A 19,281-nucleotide genomic window follows, 5' to 3' on the forward strand; every position below is an offset into this window, starting at 1 on the left:
GTTCAGCATAATACAAAGCCTCCAAGCTGGGAAGAAGGGGCTGGATGGTTACATTGTATAGTGCTGTTGTTTCATACACTTAACATAACTGCTTGACAGTTCAGAATCGCAAGAGCTATACATGTGTAATCTATAAAGCCAGGGAATCATTTTATTTTTCCATTTGCAAACAACTGAATTCAAGTTACATGCAGACACTGCTACTGGTCAATACACTTTTCATGACAGTTACTTAATCTGAGAGTCACTATAAGATGCCTCAACATTTTAGGAAACATCTCCAATTTGACGATTACAAAATAAAACTGAAGCACAAACCTGACAACCACATTAAAAGTGGGTTAAACTGGCAAGAAAACGCCATAAAATCCAGAGGTCTCATTGGTTATGTATACTTAACCTAGCCTATTGTAACTAGGAATAACAATAATGGAACTCTACTGTTAAAACACACAGCCAGCATTCAAAGTCAAACAAGTTGTCTCGTATCTGGGGTTTGATTTCAAAGGAACACCATCAACTTTAACAGTTCATTTTTTACTGAGTTCTATTATTAATTATATCTTAGGCACTGCTGACGCTTAGTCCATACCACAAACTACAATGATCCTAGCTACAAGCGTATACAGCAGGGGTGGGCAAACTACAGCCCAGGGGCCCATCTGGCCCTTCAGCCATTTTAATCCAGCCCTCAAGCTCCCGCCGGGGAGCAGGGTCCGGGGTTTGCCCCGCTCCAGCGTTCCGGTCAGGGAGCAGGGTTGGGGGCTTGCTCTGCGAGACTCCTGGAAGCAGCGGCATGTCCCCCCTCCAGCTCCTACACGAAGGGGCAGCCAAGGGGCTCTGCATGCTGCCCCCGCTCCAAGTGCTGTCCCCGCAGCTCCCATTAGCCAGGAACCATGGACAATGGGAGCTGCAGGGGCGGCGCCTACGGATGGGGCAGCATGCAGAACAGCCTGTCTGCACCTCCACGTAGGAGCCGGAGGAGGGAAATGCTGCTGCTTCTGGGAGTTGTTTGAGGTAAGCGCCGCTCGGAGCCTGCACCCCTGACCTCCTCCCATGCCCCAACCACCTGCCCCAGCCCTGTTTCCCGTCCTGCCCTCCTAACCCCTTGGTCCCAGCCCAGAGCACCCTCCTGCACCCCAAACCCTCATCCCCATCCCCACCCCAGAGCCTGCACCCCCAGCCAGAGCCCTCCTCTCCCCTTCCCCCCCCCCACACCAACCCTCTGCCCCAGCCCCTTCCCGCACACTGAACTCATTTCTGGACTCACCACAGAGCCCACACCCCCAGCAGGAGCCCTCACCCCCTTCCGCACCCCAACCCCCAATTTCATGAGAATTCATGGCCCACCATACAATTTCCATACCCAGATGCGGCCCTCGGGCCAAAAAGTTTGCCCACTCCTGGTATACAGGGACCAATCATGTTCAGCATGTTCCAGAAGCCTTAGTCAACACCTGGTAAAATCATTATAAATTTCAATGGCTTGGAACAGCTATAATGATTTTCGGGCTGTGTTTGTGAGGGGGATAGAGGGCACACTTGTGTGGGCACCATCTTTGCCGATGGGACCTGCTCTCCTCCCATTCACTCTCCAGGGATCGTACGTTATGGGGCGTACGGTGGAAAAGCATGAGGTTATCATTGTCCTGGAGCAGCCGGGACAAGGGTATGTGAACAAGCTCCCTCCACTTGCACTGGAATGAACATCTGAAAACAAGCTTTAAAAACAGAGAATTACAAGTCTGCAGAAACCCCTTTCTGAACGCGGCTTCCTTCCTAATACTACCACGGTGAGCCCCAATTCAGCAGTACCCAGCGCTCACCCTAGTTGTTAGCAAAGGATATGCCTCACTACCCAGCTCCTACCCAGGGCACGGAAGTAGAGCAACTATTCACATTAGGTACAAGAGACAAGAACAGGGTGGCCCCACGTAACCCTTCTTTGCTGACTAGTCGCCCGAGTCAATAAAGGATGCGTCTTTGTCCAGCACACCAAGCAATAATCATGTGAAGAATCATACACAGAGATAGCAACATACGATTTTCTATCACACACAAAACTTGGTGGGATGCTAAGCCTGAGAAGCCAGCTCTGTCCTGTGTCTGTCTGAGTTTTGCTTTCCTTTCTTGCACATGCCCGGCCACCATAGACATGAACGGACATAAAGTCATTCAATCGCTATTTCAATATGGGACTATTTTTAAAAGTAAGCACGTTTCCTGTTTCCATTTATTCTGATCTACATTTGACACCATCCCAGCCCCTGCCAACAATCATCGTTTCCCTTTAAACAAAAACCAAGATACTAGTTGGATTTCTCCCCCCATCCAATCCCCTACCCGCAAACATGCCACACACACTGGTTTGCACTCTAACTCGACCCATAAACACGCTCACGGGGGCAGACTATGCCAAGCAGTCAAGAGCTTATTTTTATGGAACTAAAATTCTCCAGTGTCCCAAATCCCCATCAAGGGACTGAGTGTTAATGTTCACCTTTCTGATCATTACATATGGATTCTTATTTGTATTTTTGTAGTGTCTCCATCTATCTAGTGACACCACATCCACAGAGACTACTGCAAATCAGTTATTTCTCTGTACTAGAACACGGATTCTCCCTTTGTCCCTTCATGTCAGAAAGCGTCCCAACAAGAGAATCGGACGACGCATCCACAGTGCCAGAAGCGTTCCTGGTTTTGTCGCTCATTCTGCAAAGCACTTAACCTCATGCTGAAATGCACGTCTAACTGCCGGATTCTGCATCTGTGGCAAATCTTCCAGTGACTTCAGCAGAGCTGGACACAGTCCTAAATGCTTTGCTGAGCTGGCCTCTGAAGCCACCTTGCCCCATGAAACACTCTCTAGTGCACGAGAAGTGCTTCCAGGTCAACATCTGCATGTCCTGGAGATGTATTTTGTTCTCTACTTTCCTCACTATTAAATATTTACAGTACTTTAGTTAAGGCTGTCCTAATGGCAACTAAAGCGGGCTATCTTAAGACTGCTTTAATGATCCTGGTTACTGTTCATGCATTTACAGTGTCCTAGAAATAGGAAGTTAAAAATAAAGTCGATTTCCATCATTCTTTCTTTTCACTTGAATAGACTTTGTATGCCAAAAAAAATTCAACAAAAAGGAAATTATAAAGAAAAGTGTATTGTGGCCAGAATACTACTTTATTTCAGCCACTTGATCCACTCTCACAAATCCAAATAGCAGAAGCTGGCCCTGTGGGGGGTTTTAAATAGATGATAAAATTCTGAAAGCTAGCATTACAATCATGTAAAATCATACACTAATTCACAAAGCCAGATCTAGCGTGATCATCCATTTGGCAATCATTTCCAGTTAGAAACTAATCTGATCTCTCTGCATTTTAAGCTTTTTCCTTGTGATTCTGTTTCTACCATCACCACTTTGTATCTCTCTTTCCTTTTTTCGTGGTAAGACACTAAAGCCTCTGTCAAAAGCTACAACCCTCAAACAGGCAGCCTTTGTGTGCCCTGATCTCATTTATCGTCTGGTTTACAGCACAGACTAACAACAGAATTTGTCAAGCCATACTTGTCTATTCACTTTCAAAATACAAGTCATGTATTTATTAGAATATATTATGAAGATGTATTAATTTTGTTGGAACAATTAGAGACTAATGCCAAAAATAACTTTAACCTAGAGATCTTTTAATGGCTTATAAAAAAGATTAGAGTCATACATCTTAAGGCCAGAAGGGACCATTATGATCATCTAGTCTGACCCTGGTGCGTAACACAGGCCAGAGAATTTCACCCAGGGATTCCTGCATCAGTCCCAATAACTTGTGAATGAAACAGAGCCTATCTTTTAGAAAGAGCCATCCAATGATGATTTAAAAGCAGGAGTGGGCAAACTTTTTGGCCCGAGGGCCACATCTGGGTATGGAAATTGTATGGCGGGCCATGAATGCTCACAAAATTGGGGGTTGGGGTGCGGGAGGAGGTTAAGGGGTGAGGGCTCCAGCTGGGGGTGCGGGCTCTGTGGTGGGTCCAGAAATGAGTTTAGTGTGCAGGAAGGGTTTCCGGGCTGGGGCAGGGGGGTTGAGGTGCGGGGGGGCGGCTCTGGCTGGGGCTGGAAATGGGGGCTTGGGGTGCAGGAAGATGCTCCAGACTCGGACCAAGAGGTTCAGAGGGCAGGAGGGGGATCAGGGCTGGGGAAGGGGGTCGGGGCATGGGAGAGGGTCAGGAGTGCAGGCTCCGGGCGGCACTTACCTCAAGCAACTCCCAGAAGCAATGGCATGTCCCCCCCTCCAGCTCCTACACGGAAGTGCAGCCAGGCAGCTCTGCATGCTATCCCACCCGTAGGCGCAACCCCTGCAGCTCCCATTAGCATGTTCCTGGCCAATGGAAGCTGCAGGGGTGGCACTTGGGGCGGGGGCAGCATGCAGAGCCCCTTGGCTGCCCCTACGTATAGGAGCCAGAGGAGGGACATGCCGCTGCTTCCAGGAATCGCGCAGAGCCACTGTACACGCAGAGCGTGGCAAGCCCCGGACTCTGCTCCCCGGTGGGAGCCCCTGGGCCATAGTTTGCCCACCCCTGATTTAAAGACTCCAAGTGACGGAGAATCTACCACATCGCATTGTAAACTGTTACAATGGCTAATTAATTTGAAACCGACTAAACATTCCTTCCCCTTTCAATTAATCAGCTTTTAATCTCTTTTCTTGTGATGTCATAATTCAACTAGTTCTTTGGTTTTCCACAGAGTTCCAGGAGAGACCAGCTCTAACAGTCTAATTTTAAAACAAGCAGTACCCCTCCCCCTTAAACATACAGAAGAGGTCCAGAACTTTTTGTATATATCCAAAAATACAAAAAAAGGGGCACAACCCCATTATTTAAAACCTGTCTGTAAATGTGCTTGCAGCTACCTTGGAGAGAACTCTCATTCCAGACCACAGCCTTATTTGCACCATGAAAATACTGCAAAGGTGGCTTTTGTTGGTTTGTTTTTTTTAAACTGTTATAGCTGAGGGTGAACAACCTTAACACATTACATGTTTGGTCTTTGTTTCTCGACTTTGAAAATATATTCTAGATTGCTTTAAAATAAGTAATTGTCATTAGAAAAAACTAATCAAATAGGTTTCGTTTTCCCCGCACAAAACCACACGCATGCAGTAAAGCACAAGATGTAAAAGGAAAAACGAATAAATTTAACACTGGGAAGAGTGCGTGAGGCTTAACTTTAATATACAATGTGTTACTGTGACCCTCTTTTCCTGCACTGTCAAACTGTCAGGACACATGGTTTATACTTGTCGAGTCTCAAGGCGACTCCTGCTTGAAGGCACCACAGAAGTTAATGGGAAATGCCTTTTACCTTGAAAAGTCAGACACCTTCAAAGGACCATTCTTGCCTTCATATTTCTCTCTCTTCCCTCCCCATTACTTTCCCCATACATTGATAGATGCGGAAAGCTCCTTTCACCAAGGTACAGTTTAAGGTAACTATTTTCAAGCATTCCTTATCTACGCCCCAAAGAAAAGCCATTTCCCCGCTTGGTTCTATGACATGCTCGGTCTTCCATTAGCCTGACTACCAAGTGGGAAAGCTCACCAGTCTCCCGAAAACTAATGCCACCTTCTGTTTGGTTTCTAGTGCATAGCAAAGATCTGTTTACTATTATAACTAGACATTTAAATGAGAAAGAAATATTAAGGCCCAGATTCTCGCCTATACTGAGTCTGCTTTACATAGCTCTGCTAGCACAAAATGGCCCTAACCCATTTTAGCAGGCCATGGGAGGATCATGCCAATGTGGAAAGATCCTTCAGAGCCATAGAGCTGGCACAGTGACTCCTATGCCACCCTTCCTCCCTCAGGCTGGCATAATAGGCTCCCTCAGGGGCATGGCTGGTGGACAGCGGGCATGCTCTGTGCCTCCCTGCACACGGGCAATGCATGGCTGCTATAAGGCCACGGACAGCTAGCATAATTGAGAGCAGCCTTTAGACAATTCCAACGTATGCCTAGGGCCAGACCTGCACACAGACTGCCCCGGATGAGGAGTGCAAAGTTGGCGGAAAGTCACTTTTGCGCACACCTCTCCCCTCCCAAGTTGCACTGAGTGTTCCTCAGCCACAGGTAAGGATCTAGCCTCACACGTCCACGTGAGTCTCAATGTCATGGAAGCCAAAGAAACGGATTTTCCCATCTTCCATGACCAAGTTTTGACTGCGTTCTGACCACTTCAATCAATAATATTTATTAAGGTTTCATATATTAAGCAAATAAATAGTTTGTATAACTGTTGCTTGCAACATTTGTCAAAGATCAAGAGGAGTAATATATACACACACCCCGTACCCACACACAAACACGCATACACACAAATAAGAGCACAGCATCCTGTGCATGAAACATGCTCAAAGAAGTAGAGGTTAAAAGGAAAACGAGGGCACTCAAAAGGACCCCAATCTTTGTGAATTTATCCAACTGGAGCAGCTGTGCCCCTGATCAGGTAGCTTCTTGTGGTGGCTGCAGGAGATTTGACAGCTGGGCAAGTCTGTGCTCTTTGGGTGACAGCAGGTAGATTTGGCAGCTTGGATCAAGGCATTTGCTAGTGAGACATAATGACCAATGTCTGTCATCCAGGTACAAGTGGATAGAACCACCCCCGTAACTAGGACCCAAGCTACGGGAGCCATGCAACAGGGATGTCAGAATCGCAGTATTTTTAAGTACTTTCTGGCCGTCAAAGATGTGAAGAAAAGCTTTAAAGGTGACTCAAGAGGAACAACTGCAGTAACCTCACCCTGAGTGTTCAGAGAGCCTGAGACAATACCTCTGAGAGCAGGAAGCTGCCCCCTGCCTCCAGAGGGGTGCTAACTCCAACCTCAGCCCAGCAGGAGGGGAAGAATGCAGCAGGCTTGACTCCCCCATTCAAGCAGATACCCCAGCTACTGGGGTGTTAGAACTGAGGGGTCCTGCTGCCATTCTAGATGGAAAGAAGACCCCAGCTGCTCACAGGAGGAGGACAACGATCCTTGCTGCTGCTTCTGCCGGGAAAAAGGGGCTCCCTACTTCTGCTCCTGCCTCTCTGGGTGAGGGAGGGAGCTCTTTGCCACGCTAAATGGTAATTGAGACCACAATGGAGGGGCAGGGTGTCAAGGCTGATGGTGTCAAGGGACGCAGATTGCCTTCATCCGGCCCTGCTTGGGACTTCTGTTTCTCTCTCCTATGAATCATTTCCTGTATGAATTCCAGCATGCTCAAGTGAGACTCAGGGAGGTCCTAAAACTATCCTTTCCCAATAGCAACCAGCCACCACAACCTTCTCTGCTTCTTAGGTCTGAACTAGACCAAATCTCAATCATAAACCACAGTTTAATGCGAGATACAGAGCGGGGAACAGCCCTGAAAGGAAATTCCTGGGTTCACAGCTAAAAATGTCTCGGCAGATATCTTTAAAGGCTCAAAATAAAGCATGAAAGCTCATTCTCTCTGTAGCCCCTTTCTTGCCTGTGCCTGCAACCTGGAGGTGCCCCAGTTCAGCAGGAAGAGCGTTTGAAGTTGGCTTTGCTTAGGGGCCACGTAAGGTAGGTCTGTTCAGAAAAGATGCCATGCTAGGAACGCACTCTTGTCCCTCAGCCTGGGATGAGTTTTAAAGCTTTTTGTTCTTTGCTTCATTTCCCTCCCCCCAATGTCATTTGTTCACTGTTAAACCATTTCAAAAAGCTCATTTCTTCTCCTAGTTACGCTGTAAGAAACCTTCATAAACCCACGTGAGCGAGGGAACTGGGGTCTGTTCTCCGAGCACTCTCCCAGGGTGGTGCCGCAAGTCACCCCCTGACTCCGGCTACACTGTGAATCTATCATCTCACACGCAGCCAGGCAGCTCAAACGTTACCACCCCCAACCCAGTTCTCAGGTGTGGCGGTGACCCTCACTCACATCCACTGATCTAAGGGCTTGCGTGGCCCGCGTCACTGCAGCGGCTGCGCGCCTGGCTGGCAGAGCTTTCAGTCTGTGCAATCGTACTGAGAGATCTGGCATTGGGCTGAGTTGTTTCAAGTTGCTCTGACAGAAACTGCTGACAGCCCTGCAGGCTGAGCTCCTCCATTGACATTTATGCCCAGAACAAATACAGGGAGGGCATGGGCAGCAGGCCTGCAAAATTCCCCACTCTCCTCGGCAAATAAATATACCTTAACCATGGCCTGAGAGGGCCCTAGCTAGGGGGGAGAGGGCAGCTCAGCCTCCATGCACTTGAAATACTTAGCTTCTCCATTAACACTCACTGGGGACGTCCAGGTATGGATCTGGGTTTTGAGATGGGGTCACCGGGGCACTGAGATGGGACAGAGCCCACCACATGCCTTTCCCGGTTCACCAGGCAGCAATCAGGTGTTAGTACTTCAGTCACTACTGACCTAGGCTGAATTCAAACCAGTGACTGGAAGAGGAAAGTCACTATCCCTCATTACTCGAGCTCCTGACTGGATTTCAATTTTGAGGGACACTCAGCTACAGATAAAGAATTGAACGCATTTTGAGAGTGCCAATTATATAGCGGAAGCCTAGTGTGATTTAATACCTAGCACAACAATGTCCTTCCCAGATGGACAGCTTTCACTCATATATATACAAAGTTAGAATACGCCAAAATTAAGGTGGCTTGTGCAACCTTAATTCTCCCTTCTTGTGTATACACATCATGATACAGTCTTGAGTTACATGATCACATCCTGTACCACCAAATTTCAAGTCCCTGTTTCACAGCAGGGAGGTGCTAGAGCTTCTCAACCAGATGTCTGCAATGCCCTATTTTTTAAACACACAATAAACAAGGTATTTTCCCCGACTTTGTTCTTGAACCATTTTAGCTGAAAATTTCCAAACAAATTCAACCGAGGCAGATGCCCAGCATGGAAAATGTCAGCGCAGATGGTTAAAGTGTGGCAAAGTTACAAGCAACTGAACACAGGGTCTTATTATGGGAAGTGTTGAGCAACCTTATCGACAGGCAATGCTATAAGCTCCCTCATAACAGAGGCCGATAAATAATGTAGGATCTTGTACCACGTTCATCAGTTTGTACCAGAATATACCTGCACATGCGAGGGCTTCTCTGCCCATGTCAGGGAAATGCTGAATTTCCTGGATCTTTATGTGATTGGCATATGAATACAATGATCAAAGGAGAAACAAAACAGGTTATTTCTTCGTATCAGCCCCGACCCCTTGCCATAACTAATCACAGCATTGCAGAGGGGCTTACAGGCAATCTGGTATGCTGAGAAAGCAATTATACAGCTACACAGCAGTTCCCTATGTTCCAGAAAGTCAGTTTTTATCAGGCTGTTTAGATTTTAACTAAGGACAAAAGGAGGAAGCTTCCTTCTAATCTCTCCCTGCAGCAGACATTTTGGCTGGGAGCATTTAGAACAGTGGTTCTCAACCTGTGGCCCAATCAGAACAAAGTTCCGGCCCATGTGTGACATCCACAGGGCCACACAGGTAGTGTTGGGTGCGGCCCACGTAACACATTGTTGGCCTCATACACGGCCCACAATGGTAACTAGGTAGAGAACCACTGACTTAGAACAGATCATTTGTGACTATCCACAGTATGTAAATTAGCACATGTACACTCACGCACATCGGTCTATACCTGGGCTGTTTCTTTGGAGGTGGAGGAGGTGGTGCAAATTCCTCAGTTTCACTGCTGTCTTTAGGAAACTCAAAAGCAAAAGATGCTGATTTGCTCATCCCAGTCTTTTTGTCCTGCCCAGAGCAGTCTTCCCCGTGATGGGGACAAGCTGTTCCATTCTCCACTTCCCTGGCCTGTGTGCAGGTTAAAAAGCCCTGTTCTTCCTCCTCTTCTTCCTCTATCCGGCACTGCCTGCTCCACCCTGCACTGCAGTATTTATGCCTCCTCTCATGGGACGAGCCTGGAGGATTGAGCTCCTCTGCAGAGACCCTGTTACTATGAGAGCAGAGAGAAGGCAGAGTCCCCAAGGCACTAGGATCTGTACAGTTCCTTGATGAGAACTGGGTGCTGGTGTCACCGTGGCCATTACTGTCACAGAGCTCTGCCCCAGGAGACTTGACTGAAGGCATGGTAGTCCCCTCGCTGCCAGGCGGGCTGCTCATGGACATCTTTGGGGGAACAGCAGGACTCTCATTAACTACGCCCTTGCTCTGCGTTTGCTGGTGAAACCTCGGGCTGCTTTCACCCGAACCCATCTCACTGCCGGCTTGAGAGCTTTCTCTGTGCCCAAAGGAAGGCGAAGGGATCGCAAAGTCTGGATGAGAGGTGGGGCTAGTGCAGGGCCACTGGACCCCAACAGCGGAGTCTGGGCTGCTCAGAAATATTGTCCTGTTATCCTCGTCTGTGTGCGCTGCCATAATGGTAATCTTTGCTGCTACCTGTGTGGCTGAATCCTGGTACTCCCTTTCGCTGCTCAGGTACCGCACCCCATCTCGCCACGGGCCATGGGCCTGCTCTTTGAGAGGGCTGCGTGCCGGCCCTTCTCTCTTTGTTTGCACGCCAGAATTATTTACCTGCGCCTTCTTTCTCTTGGTGCTCTCGGCATAAATGGGCTCGCTGTGGCCAGGCTGTGCATGAGGGGCATGTTGTGGTGCTGGGACGGTGCTCAGAGGGTCGCTCGAGCTTTCCCCGGGGTTGTCTCGCACGAGACTCGATTGCTCAAGGAGAGGACAGCAATCGTTCTCCTGGGGCAAAGTCAGGGGACTGCTGCTACTATTGCTGCTCACCACACTGTCTGACAGGGCTGTAGTGCCAGAGAGAAGTGCTAATGTTTTTCGCTCCGAACGTGTATTATTTTGTAGAGAGTCCTGTAAACAGCGTTCCCTTTGCAAACTCGAGTCTAAGTTCAATGGCCTGCATTCATCTTCACAAAACTTGACTGCCCTTGTCTTTGCCAGTGGATTCCCCGCAGCCTCCTGCTGCCCCCAGAACCTTGGGGCTGGCTTTTCACTGTCATGCCACGCCACCTTGCTCTGTGGACAGGGAGCGTCCAGTAGGACAGGACTCTCTCTACAATAGTCTGCGATCGAACAGTACTCCCCACTTTCGCTCTCAGAGCCAGGAGAGCAGCAGCTGTCACTGCTCTCTGAGGACAGCGGTGTGCCTTCCCTTTGCCGAAAGGCTGGACATCCAGTAGAGTCCAGGGTGGAATCAGTGCTTCGGTCAGCAAAGATGGATGGTTGGTGGCAGAACCCTTTCTGTGGACAGGCGAGCTTCTCCTTGTTACAAAGCATAGCTCTGCCCTCCCATCCACCCTTCTCGCCCTCCAACACCAAACTGTTGAAGGGGATATTTCTTTCCCCTCTGTTTTTCAGGCCCGCCCTGGAGCAGCCTGGGAGAAACTGAGGAGGACAGTCATTCGGTGTATCATGAACGAAGGGCTTTCTCACAGCACTGGTGCTGAAGTGGTCGAGGCATGTCCTCTGAGCTTCTCCTGGCTTCACAATGAGGTGGGTTTCAGATGCCATTCTCCAGCTGACCTACATGGGCCAAAGATAAAAACACACATTCAGGATGGGCATTAAAAAAGAAAAATGGCAAATGGTGTTTTGTTGCCGACTCCCCTCAGGTGTGTGGTTAGTTTTGCTCTGCACCTGCGTACTCACCACACAGGTGATTACTGCAGCCTTGTCTGCTGAAGCTACACTTGTCCTACCTTCTGCACCCTTTGCAGTCCTTGCATTATTAATTATGTCAATATAGTGAATAAGGCATCCCCTTTCCTTCCTAGTCAGGTTCTTATCCAGGACAGGGAATAACGTTTTCAACCTGTCGCATGGTATGTGTGTATTCTATTTAGAGCCATTGACATAGAATTAAAGAGGCATAGATTACAAAGAGTATATCTTCCATGGGTCATTAGGTCTCCTTTCCATTTTATAAACCAGCTTTGTAGCTGTACATCTTACAGAATGGAACCCTCTTATAACTAAGGATTCCCCTCATGAAAAACACTTCATTATATGTGGAATTTCCACTGTAACAGGAGAGGGCCTACTTGGCAAAAGATCCCTCCTTCTTCCATCTGGAAGTGGTAGCAGTGTACCTCTTCCTTCCTGCCCTTGCCAGAGGCATTCGTACCTACAGTAGTACCTCAGAGTTATGAACACCAGTTAAAAACTGACCGGTCAAGCACACATCTCATTTGGAACCAGAAGAACGCAATCAGGCAGAGCAGAACCAACCAACCAACCAAAAGCAAATACAGTAGAGTGCTGTGTTAAATGTAAACTACTAGAAAAATAAAGGGAAAGTTTAAAAAAAAATGTTACAAGGTAAGGAAATTGTTTCTGGGTTTGTTTAATTTAAGATGGTTAAAAACTGCATTTTTCTTCTGTATAGTAGTTTCAAAGCTGTATTAAGTCAGTGGTCAGTTGTAAACTTTTAAAAGACCCACCATAACATTTTGTTCAGAGTTCCAAACAACCTCCATTCCCAAACAGAGTTCGTAACTCTGAAGTTCTACTGTTTGTATCTGGGGGCACGCCCATCGAATTCAGGAAGACCTTATCTTTACTCCCATTGGAGAGGAGCTGTAGCAAGACCAAGAATCAAGGAATCTTCCTTGCCACCTCCCTCCCCCATGAGATTGTGATAAATCTTCTTGTCCTCTGTTCAATAAGGGAAGAGAAGTGAGAATCCTATGGAATGCAGAGCGCAACCCATGCCTGTTAAATGCTAAATTGTTGCATTCCTAGGGATTTGACATGGTAGAATCCACTTATAAGGAACTAAAGCTTCATCATCGGCCAAATTCTGCTCTCACTAACAGGAGGAAAACCAGTGTAACTCCATTGGCTTCAATGAAGTTAAGCTGTATTTACCTGAATGAGAATTTGGCCCTAAAAAGAAGCAGAGTACTGAAACGCTAATAAAATGCATTGGAGCACTTTTATTCCACTTCACTATAAAATGATTCACTATAGCAGAGTATATTATCAGCAGCCCCCACTGTAAGTGGGGAGAAGGGCACACATTAGGAAATCCTCCAGCTTTCTGGCTGGGTGGGAGCAGTCTTTGTTTCAAAGAAAGGGCTGGCTGGTGCAGGATGAATTCAACATAGCTATAATGATCAGCCACCAGAGGAAGACCTTGCCCTGCAGCTGTATCACTGACATATCCCCTCTGCTCACTGGTTAGTCGTAGGGGGAGGTGTATGGGGGGGGTTAGCACAGTTAGTCATCAGTTTGCTTAGGCAGAGATTTCAAGGATATGAGAGAAGCGAGTAGGATCGGGCAAAGATAAAACACATAGTATTCAAGCTCCTAACCAAGCATTTATCTGGCATAGCGAGAAAGACTGGGAATCAAAACTCCAGAGCTGAATGCCCCCAGACTTCGGGAGAAACACCGAGCTGAATTCTGCTGCCTAGTCCCATCTCTGGATGTAACCATTGCTCAATACGCAGTTCTCTCCTCAGCCATCAGATTTAGGAAGATATTAAGGGGACTGAATGGTTCAGGAGATTCACAGTGGAACAGAGAAACACTCACTAGGCTGCCAGGTTATCAGCCCACCCTGACAGCGAACCATTAACAGCTGATGGTGGTTTGATGGTCTGTGTGAAATAAATTGTTCAGTTATTAGTGAGCAGGTATCTACACCACAGCAACGGCTACATTTGGCAAACTTGCTCTCAGTCTCAGCAGAGAGGCCAAGGACTACCTGGGCATGAAGATCCTCTCACTCCTACGGGTGGTCCCTCCCAGTCAGGATGGAGGGACACATGGCGGGGCTGTGAGGGGAAGCAGGCCCTGTTTGCCCCAGACAGCATATAAACAGAGGACTTCAGTCCTTAGGTTGTCAAGCAGAAAATTTTCACCAGGAAAAAAAAAATTAAAAATTAAAAATGTAACAAGATACTGAGCAACTAACATTATTTTAAAGTATCTGATTTATACATGATTCTTCAAGAATTGTTTGTGATCTTGGTCAGTACTATCTAATTTACACAAGGTCCCACTAGATTTAACGAGTGGTGTCGCAGGAAGCCAAGCATTCTGCAGCGGAAACACAAACCTCTGGTGTCGAGGGGTTTAAAACCCAGTGGAAAGCAGATGAGGCAGAAAAGAAAGATCTTGGCTTACATGCACCCAGAAATAAAAAGTAATGGAGGTCGACACGCAATAGTCTTGTCATAGCAAATACCCTTATTGCTCCCCACCAAAAGCAAATATTATAACGGGTGCAGCACTGTACAATACCACACCCCTTATTAATCATTACCTGCGAGATATCTGCATTCATATTCACATCCGCCCAGATGTCAGAAACATCTGGGTTGATCATTGTTGGCTTCACTGCAATCGTTGGCTTCGAGTAAGGTGCGGCAGTTACACACACATCCTCCAGAGCTGTATCCTCAGCCTTTGCTCTAATTCCATTCAGGGTGCGTGAGGGCAAGCTACTAGCTTCCAGCTCCAGGGATGCCTGCAGCCTGTGGGAACGTTTGGAGTAGAAACAGTTTTTGCAGGAGCCAGGCTTCCAAATGTGCTCCACAAAGTTACTGCACACAGACATTTTCAAGTCCTCCTGGTTCAGACAGATGGCCCTCTGCATCTTGCGTACTGAGCTCTGCTGTTCATTTTGCATTCACCCTTTGAAGATGGTCTTAAAGGTTTAGACTGTCCTGTAGCTGAGCTACCTGGAAAGGCAGAACGTTTTATACATGACAATTGGAAGATTTTCATTTAAATAGGGGGGTGTGGGGGAGGTTATAATTACACTTACTCTACTTTCACTACAAAGGCTCGCTGTTTATAAGGCTTCTTTCACTGCCTAGGTAAAGCCTATACAATCACCTAAAAAGCCTCTATGCATAACTCTACAAGGACGGAGCGTACAACAAACAAGCAGCATTCCTTCGAGAAGTAATTCATTGTTTAACAAGCACATATAACCAGACTCGTACTGGGTCTAGACCAAGGGTAAGGGCAACTGATACAGAGGGTGTGTCTTGTAAATATCCATTCATGGTTGTGAAAGTGGGATGTGGGGGAGAAATTCCCTTTAAACATAAAATTACTTCTGGAAGAAACAGGACTAGTGAAGCAAAGGGTAGAGCTTAGAGTCCTGTAACCCAGTGCCCTGGCAGCCACCATATCCCCCTGAAATTTAACAGTAGTTACACGCTAAATCAGGATTATATGGGAAAGTAATAGAAACCATTTCCAAGAAAAGGGTGACACAGAAACAAAAGCTGTTAATCTGCTGTTGGATCTGATTTGAGAGAAAGAAAGCTTTTATCTGTGTTACCTGTAGTTACAAATAATAGTTTCAGTTAACTGTCTGCAAGGTTGAAATTGAACACTCACAGATTAACCACTCTCTGCTCCTGGATTAGTTACAGACGAGGAATCCTGTCCCTCTTTCCTCTCCAGTAATGGAAAGAGAAAATTCCCCAGGAACAGTTTTTCTGTTTTGGGTCATTCTCCTTTCTTTACTGCCAAGTTTAACCAAATTCTCGCAACAGCTACCTGAAACTAACCCCTAAGAGAAATCTTTAGGGACTGGAGTCCCAGAAATCAGGGACAATTTAGCTGTCCCCAGGAAAACCATGGGGTTGCTGAGAAGGGAAGATGTGCAGATAAAACATGTCTCTCAATGAAAATCCTTCCATACTGAGTTCTCCCTTAGCCTTTTATTCCTAAAACTTTCCTTTGGTCAACAGATGCTAATGTAAAGCAAGGTGAAGCAACTCTCTTTCCTAGGAACTCTCACTAGTTTGGGGCACTCCAAGAATCAGGGCTTTAGGGAGTGAGAGAGAAATTCTGGGGTTTGAAGCAAAGTCATTCCCAAATCCTTTGGATAGCAGTACCCCTAGGCCTCAGTACTGAACTCTGAATAAGAGCTTTTGTATACACTGTCCTCTGTGTTATAGTGTATTAACCCATCGCAACAGCTGAGTGTTATCAACAAAATCCCCTAAAGCAAAGAGCACTAGCTTTACCAGACTGAGGCTGCAGACTGAGGCTCCAGTATCCTTTGGTGGCACTACAAAGACATCATATGCTAAGTCTCAGCCGCACAAAAACATTATTAAAATGAAATTAACGTTGTAGGCACATATCACCATGGTCCTCCTGAGTGCTGAAGGAATCATCAGTCCCATGCAAGCCTCAGGAGACTTGGCAGCTCCTGGGTTGTTTGGTTGAAAACCAATCCTTTTTACACTGACAAGACTCCCTAATAATTTACATTCTGAAGTCTCTCTCTGCAAGGAAAAGGGGCTAAAGATTGCTGCGCTTTTATTTTAAAAAAACTCAGTCATTTGATGCATTATACTCAGCTCACAAGAGTCAACAATTTTTAGCCATGGTCCAAATTTAAAAGTTCATTTTGAAATTAGACTTTGATCAACTAAACTTTGGTGCTCTGCACTAGTTCTCAGAGAAAGACAGAGAAAGCAAGTCAAAAGTTACTTTTTGGCAGATTCCAGGAGGAGGAAAATATGGTACTAATGGAAACTCAATTGCAACATTAACTATGGGGTGAATGCTAGAGCTCCACAATTCAGTATAATTAACACATTACCGTAGCCTACAAGTTTTTAAAAATAATATATTCCTGCTTTATTTTCCCTTCAGATTTTTCAAATTGCTTTTGATTTATAACGCAGTAGTTAACGGTTTTAGAACTCTGAATGTCTGGACAGACGGAGAGCAGAATTTCCCTTTTATACCAGTAGTGGGATCAAAAAGTAGGCAAAAGGATTGTAATGGGAAACATGTTTAATACCATGACAAAAATTGCTAAATTAGCCACACAAGAATGCATCCGATGAAGTGAGCTGTAGCTCACGAAAGCTTATGCTCAAATTGGTTAATCTCTAAGGTGCCACAAGTCCTCCTTTTCTTTTTGCGAATACAGACTAACACGGCTGCTCCTCTGAAACAAGAGCTACTGTGTCGTGTGACACAACTTAAAGACAAATAAAAATAATTGGAGAGGAGGGCAATAACAGCTAAGTTCATTTAAATCCATATCAAAGAAGCTAGAAATTACTTCTTCTCTCATTTTCATTTTTAATGAATTTTAATTAAATAACATTAATAACCACTCTAAAGAATATACTAAGATGGGGATCTCTACCTTTTTGCACCTGTGACCCACAAACCCATTCACCTTTGTTCTTGTGACTCTATATCCCCAAATCCTTTGCAGTGGATTAGGCAAAAAGAAATTCTGCAATAGATGATGATAATTCATTAATTTTTTAGCTCATTGTGCCACATATGGCCAAAGATGTCATTTAAGTCACTGCATGCACCTTTTATAATTTCACATTTGAAAATACAAGTGTACATTCTTCTCAGACATTTAATTAACTACACATTCTGCAGCATTAAATGCTCAAAAGGTAAACCTATTTGCATCCCTAAAGTTATCTGTGGAGCCAAAAGGACAAGAACGGAAGATCACATTCTGATTTTGTTTGTTTGAAAAAGGCTTCCTGAATCGCTGCAGGTTTGTAACATCAACATTGAGAACAACTACCACCATATACAGCCACATTGCAGTAATTAAATTGTTAGCAAAACTTTACCCTGTATCTACCTTATGTAGTATAGAATGACTATTTTTAAATCAAAGGAAATTTACACAGTAAGTTTTGATACTATCACAGGTCCAGAAGAGCAATGATGGGAGTAATAGAAGTATCCCAGTCATGCAAATTCTGCAAAAGGGTGACACCAGTCACAGACTTAGCTGTACTCCTTTTTTTCCCCCATGCAAAATCTTATTCAGCAGGAATCTATATATAAAAATTTGTCCATAACACTTCCACTAATGATAAATCAAGTCACTTGGAGCTGTGAAGTCAATACAATGCTAGAGGATTTCCATAAATATAGATTTGCAATGTAATTTTAAATGTATACGTCTACTACAAAATGCACAAAAATTCCCAATACTGCAAAATACAAGAAATTAAATACAAGCAACAGGTAGAAACTTGCTAAACCAAATGTTCCTGGAATCACTAAGTTCAAAGAATCCAAATTTTCAATGAAATAAAAAGCCACTAAAAGATATCACATGCTTTTTGGGTGATGGAAAAATAGAGGCTAGCTGGTTGTAAAGTCTGTTAAACTAATGCCAAGGTGATAAGGGTCTGACTTGCAGGCATAACCAAGGCAATTTTAACTCAACCTAGCCAGGTTTAGATATTCCTGAGGAAAGAAGCACAAGCAGGCAAAGAAGAAATGGCAGCTGGCTAAATAAAGTCAGGGAGTTAAGAGTCGAAACACGATTTTAAGACTTTTTTTTTTTTTTTTTTAGGTGTACTCTAACCCAATCGACGGCGGGGATGCAGCGTGAAAGCAAGCTCAAGTCAAACAAACGCAAAGGCAGACCACATTTGTCCCACGGCTTCCAATTTCCGTACACTGGCGAACGCTCTGGCCTTCCACAACTTTATGCAAAACTCCCTGTCCCCCTTTGCAAAGCTTCTGCCAACGCTTCGCTCTCTCCCCGAGCTGGCTGTGGGCGCCGGGGCTGGGGGGGGCTGGCGAGCTCATCCCGGCCAGAGCCCCGGGCGGCGCTGCCCGGCGGCTTTGTGGGAGCCATGTGCTCCAGGGGACTTACCTGCTGCCAGCCAGCCAGTCGCGGCGAGGGGAGAGCAGGCCGCTGGCTCGCCAGGCGCCAAGCGGTCGAGTCCCCAGGAAGCTGCGGGGAGAGACCAGGAGCGCGGGCTGGAGCGAGCGAAACCCCCGTGGAAGCCCAGCCCAGCCCAGCCCAGCCGCCTCCCCGGTGCCCCCGCGCCAGCCGCACGGACCCTGCGGTGCCCGCCCGCGGGAGAGCCCGGCCGCGGGGTGCAGGTCGCGGAGGGCTCAGGCACCGCCCCACCCAGCGCCCCCGGCGCGGGGCGAGAGACGTGCCCGGCCCGCCGGCCCCTACCCCGGGGACGCACCGACCTCGCCCGCCGGCTCCGCGCCGCCCAGCCCGAGCCCGAGCCCGAGCCCGCCCGCCCGGGACAGCGGCGGGGCGGGGGCCGGGCTGCCGGCTCCTCCTCCTCCTGGGGCAGCGCTGCCGGCGGCCGGGCACTGAGCCCCGCCCTGCCACCCCCCCCCTCGGCCCTGCTCTGGGGCCTCCCCCTGCAGCCCCCTCCCCAACTCCCCCCCAGCAGCCCCCCCTCGGCCCTGCCCTGGGGCCTCCCCCTGCAGCCCCCTCCCCAACTCCCCCCCAGCAGCCCCCCCTCGGCCCTGCCCTGGGGCCTCGCCCTGCTGCCCCCTCCCCAAC

General features: G+C 47.1%; 1 protein-coding gene across 2 annotated transcripts in view; it reads right to left on the reverse strand.

Moving 5' to 3' along the window:
• The window catches only part of PRAG1 (PEAK1 related, kinase-activating pseudokinase 1), a 44,326-nt gene extending 25,359 nt beyond the window's left edge, over positions 1-18,967 (reverse strand). Inside the window, exons 1-3 of one of the 2 annotated variants that reach the window (XM_077814876.1) lie at positions 18,957-18,967; positions 14,266-14,683; positions 9,661-11,519 (exon numbers count right to left, since the gene is read on the reverse strand). In XM_077814876.1, coding sequence (XP_077671002.1) covers positions 9,661-11,519; positions 14,266-14,631 — 2,225 coding nt within the window. In that variant the 5' untranslated portion in view covers positions 14,632-14,683; positions 18,957-18,967. Of the gene's footprint in view, positions 1-9,660; positions 11,520-14,265; positions 14,684-18,627; positions 18,745-18,956 lie in introns of those variants that run through there. The other variant, XM_077814875.1, reaches the window with a different exon arrangement.
• Positions 18,968-19,281: the final 314 nt, after the last annotated feature.

This window comes from Eretmochelys imbricata, chromosome 4 (assembly GCF_965152235.1).
Source record: "Eretmochelys imbricata isolate rEreImb1 chromosome 4, rEreImb1.hap1, whole genome shotgun sequence".
Lineage (NCBI taxonomy): Eukaryota > Metazoa > Chordata > Testudines > Cheloniidae > Eretmochelys > Eretmochelys imbricata.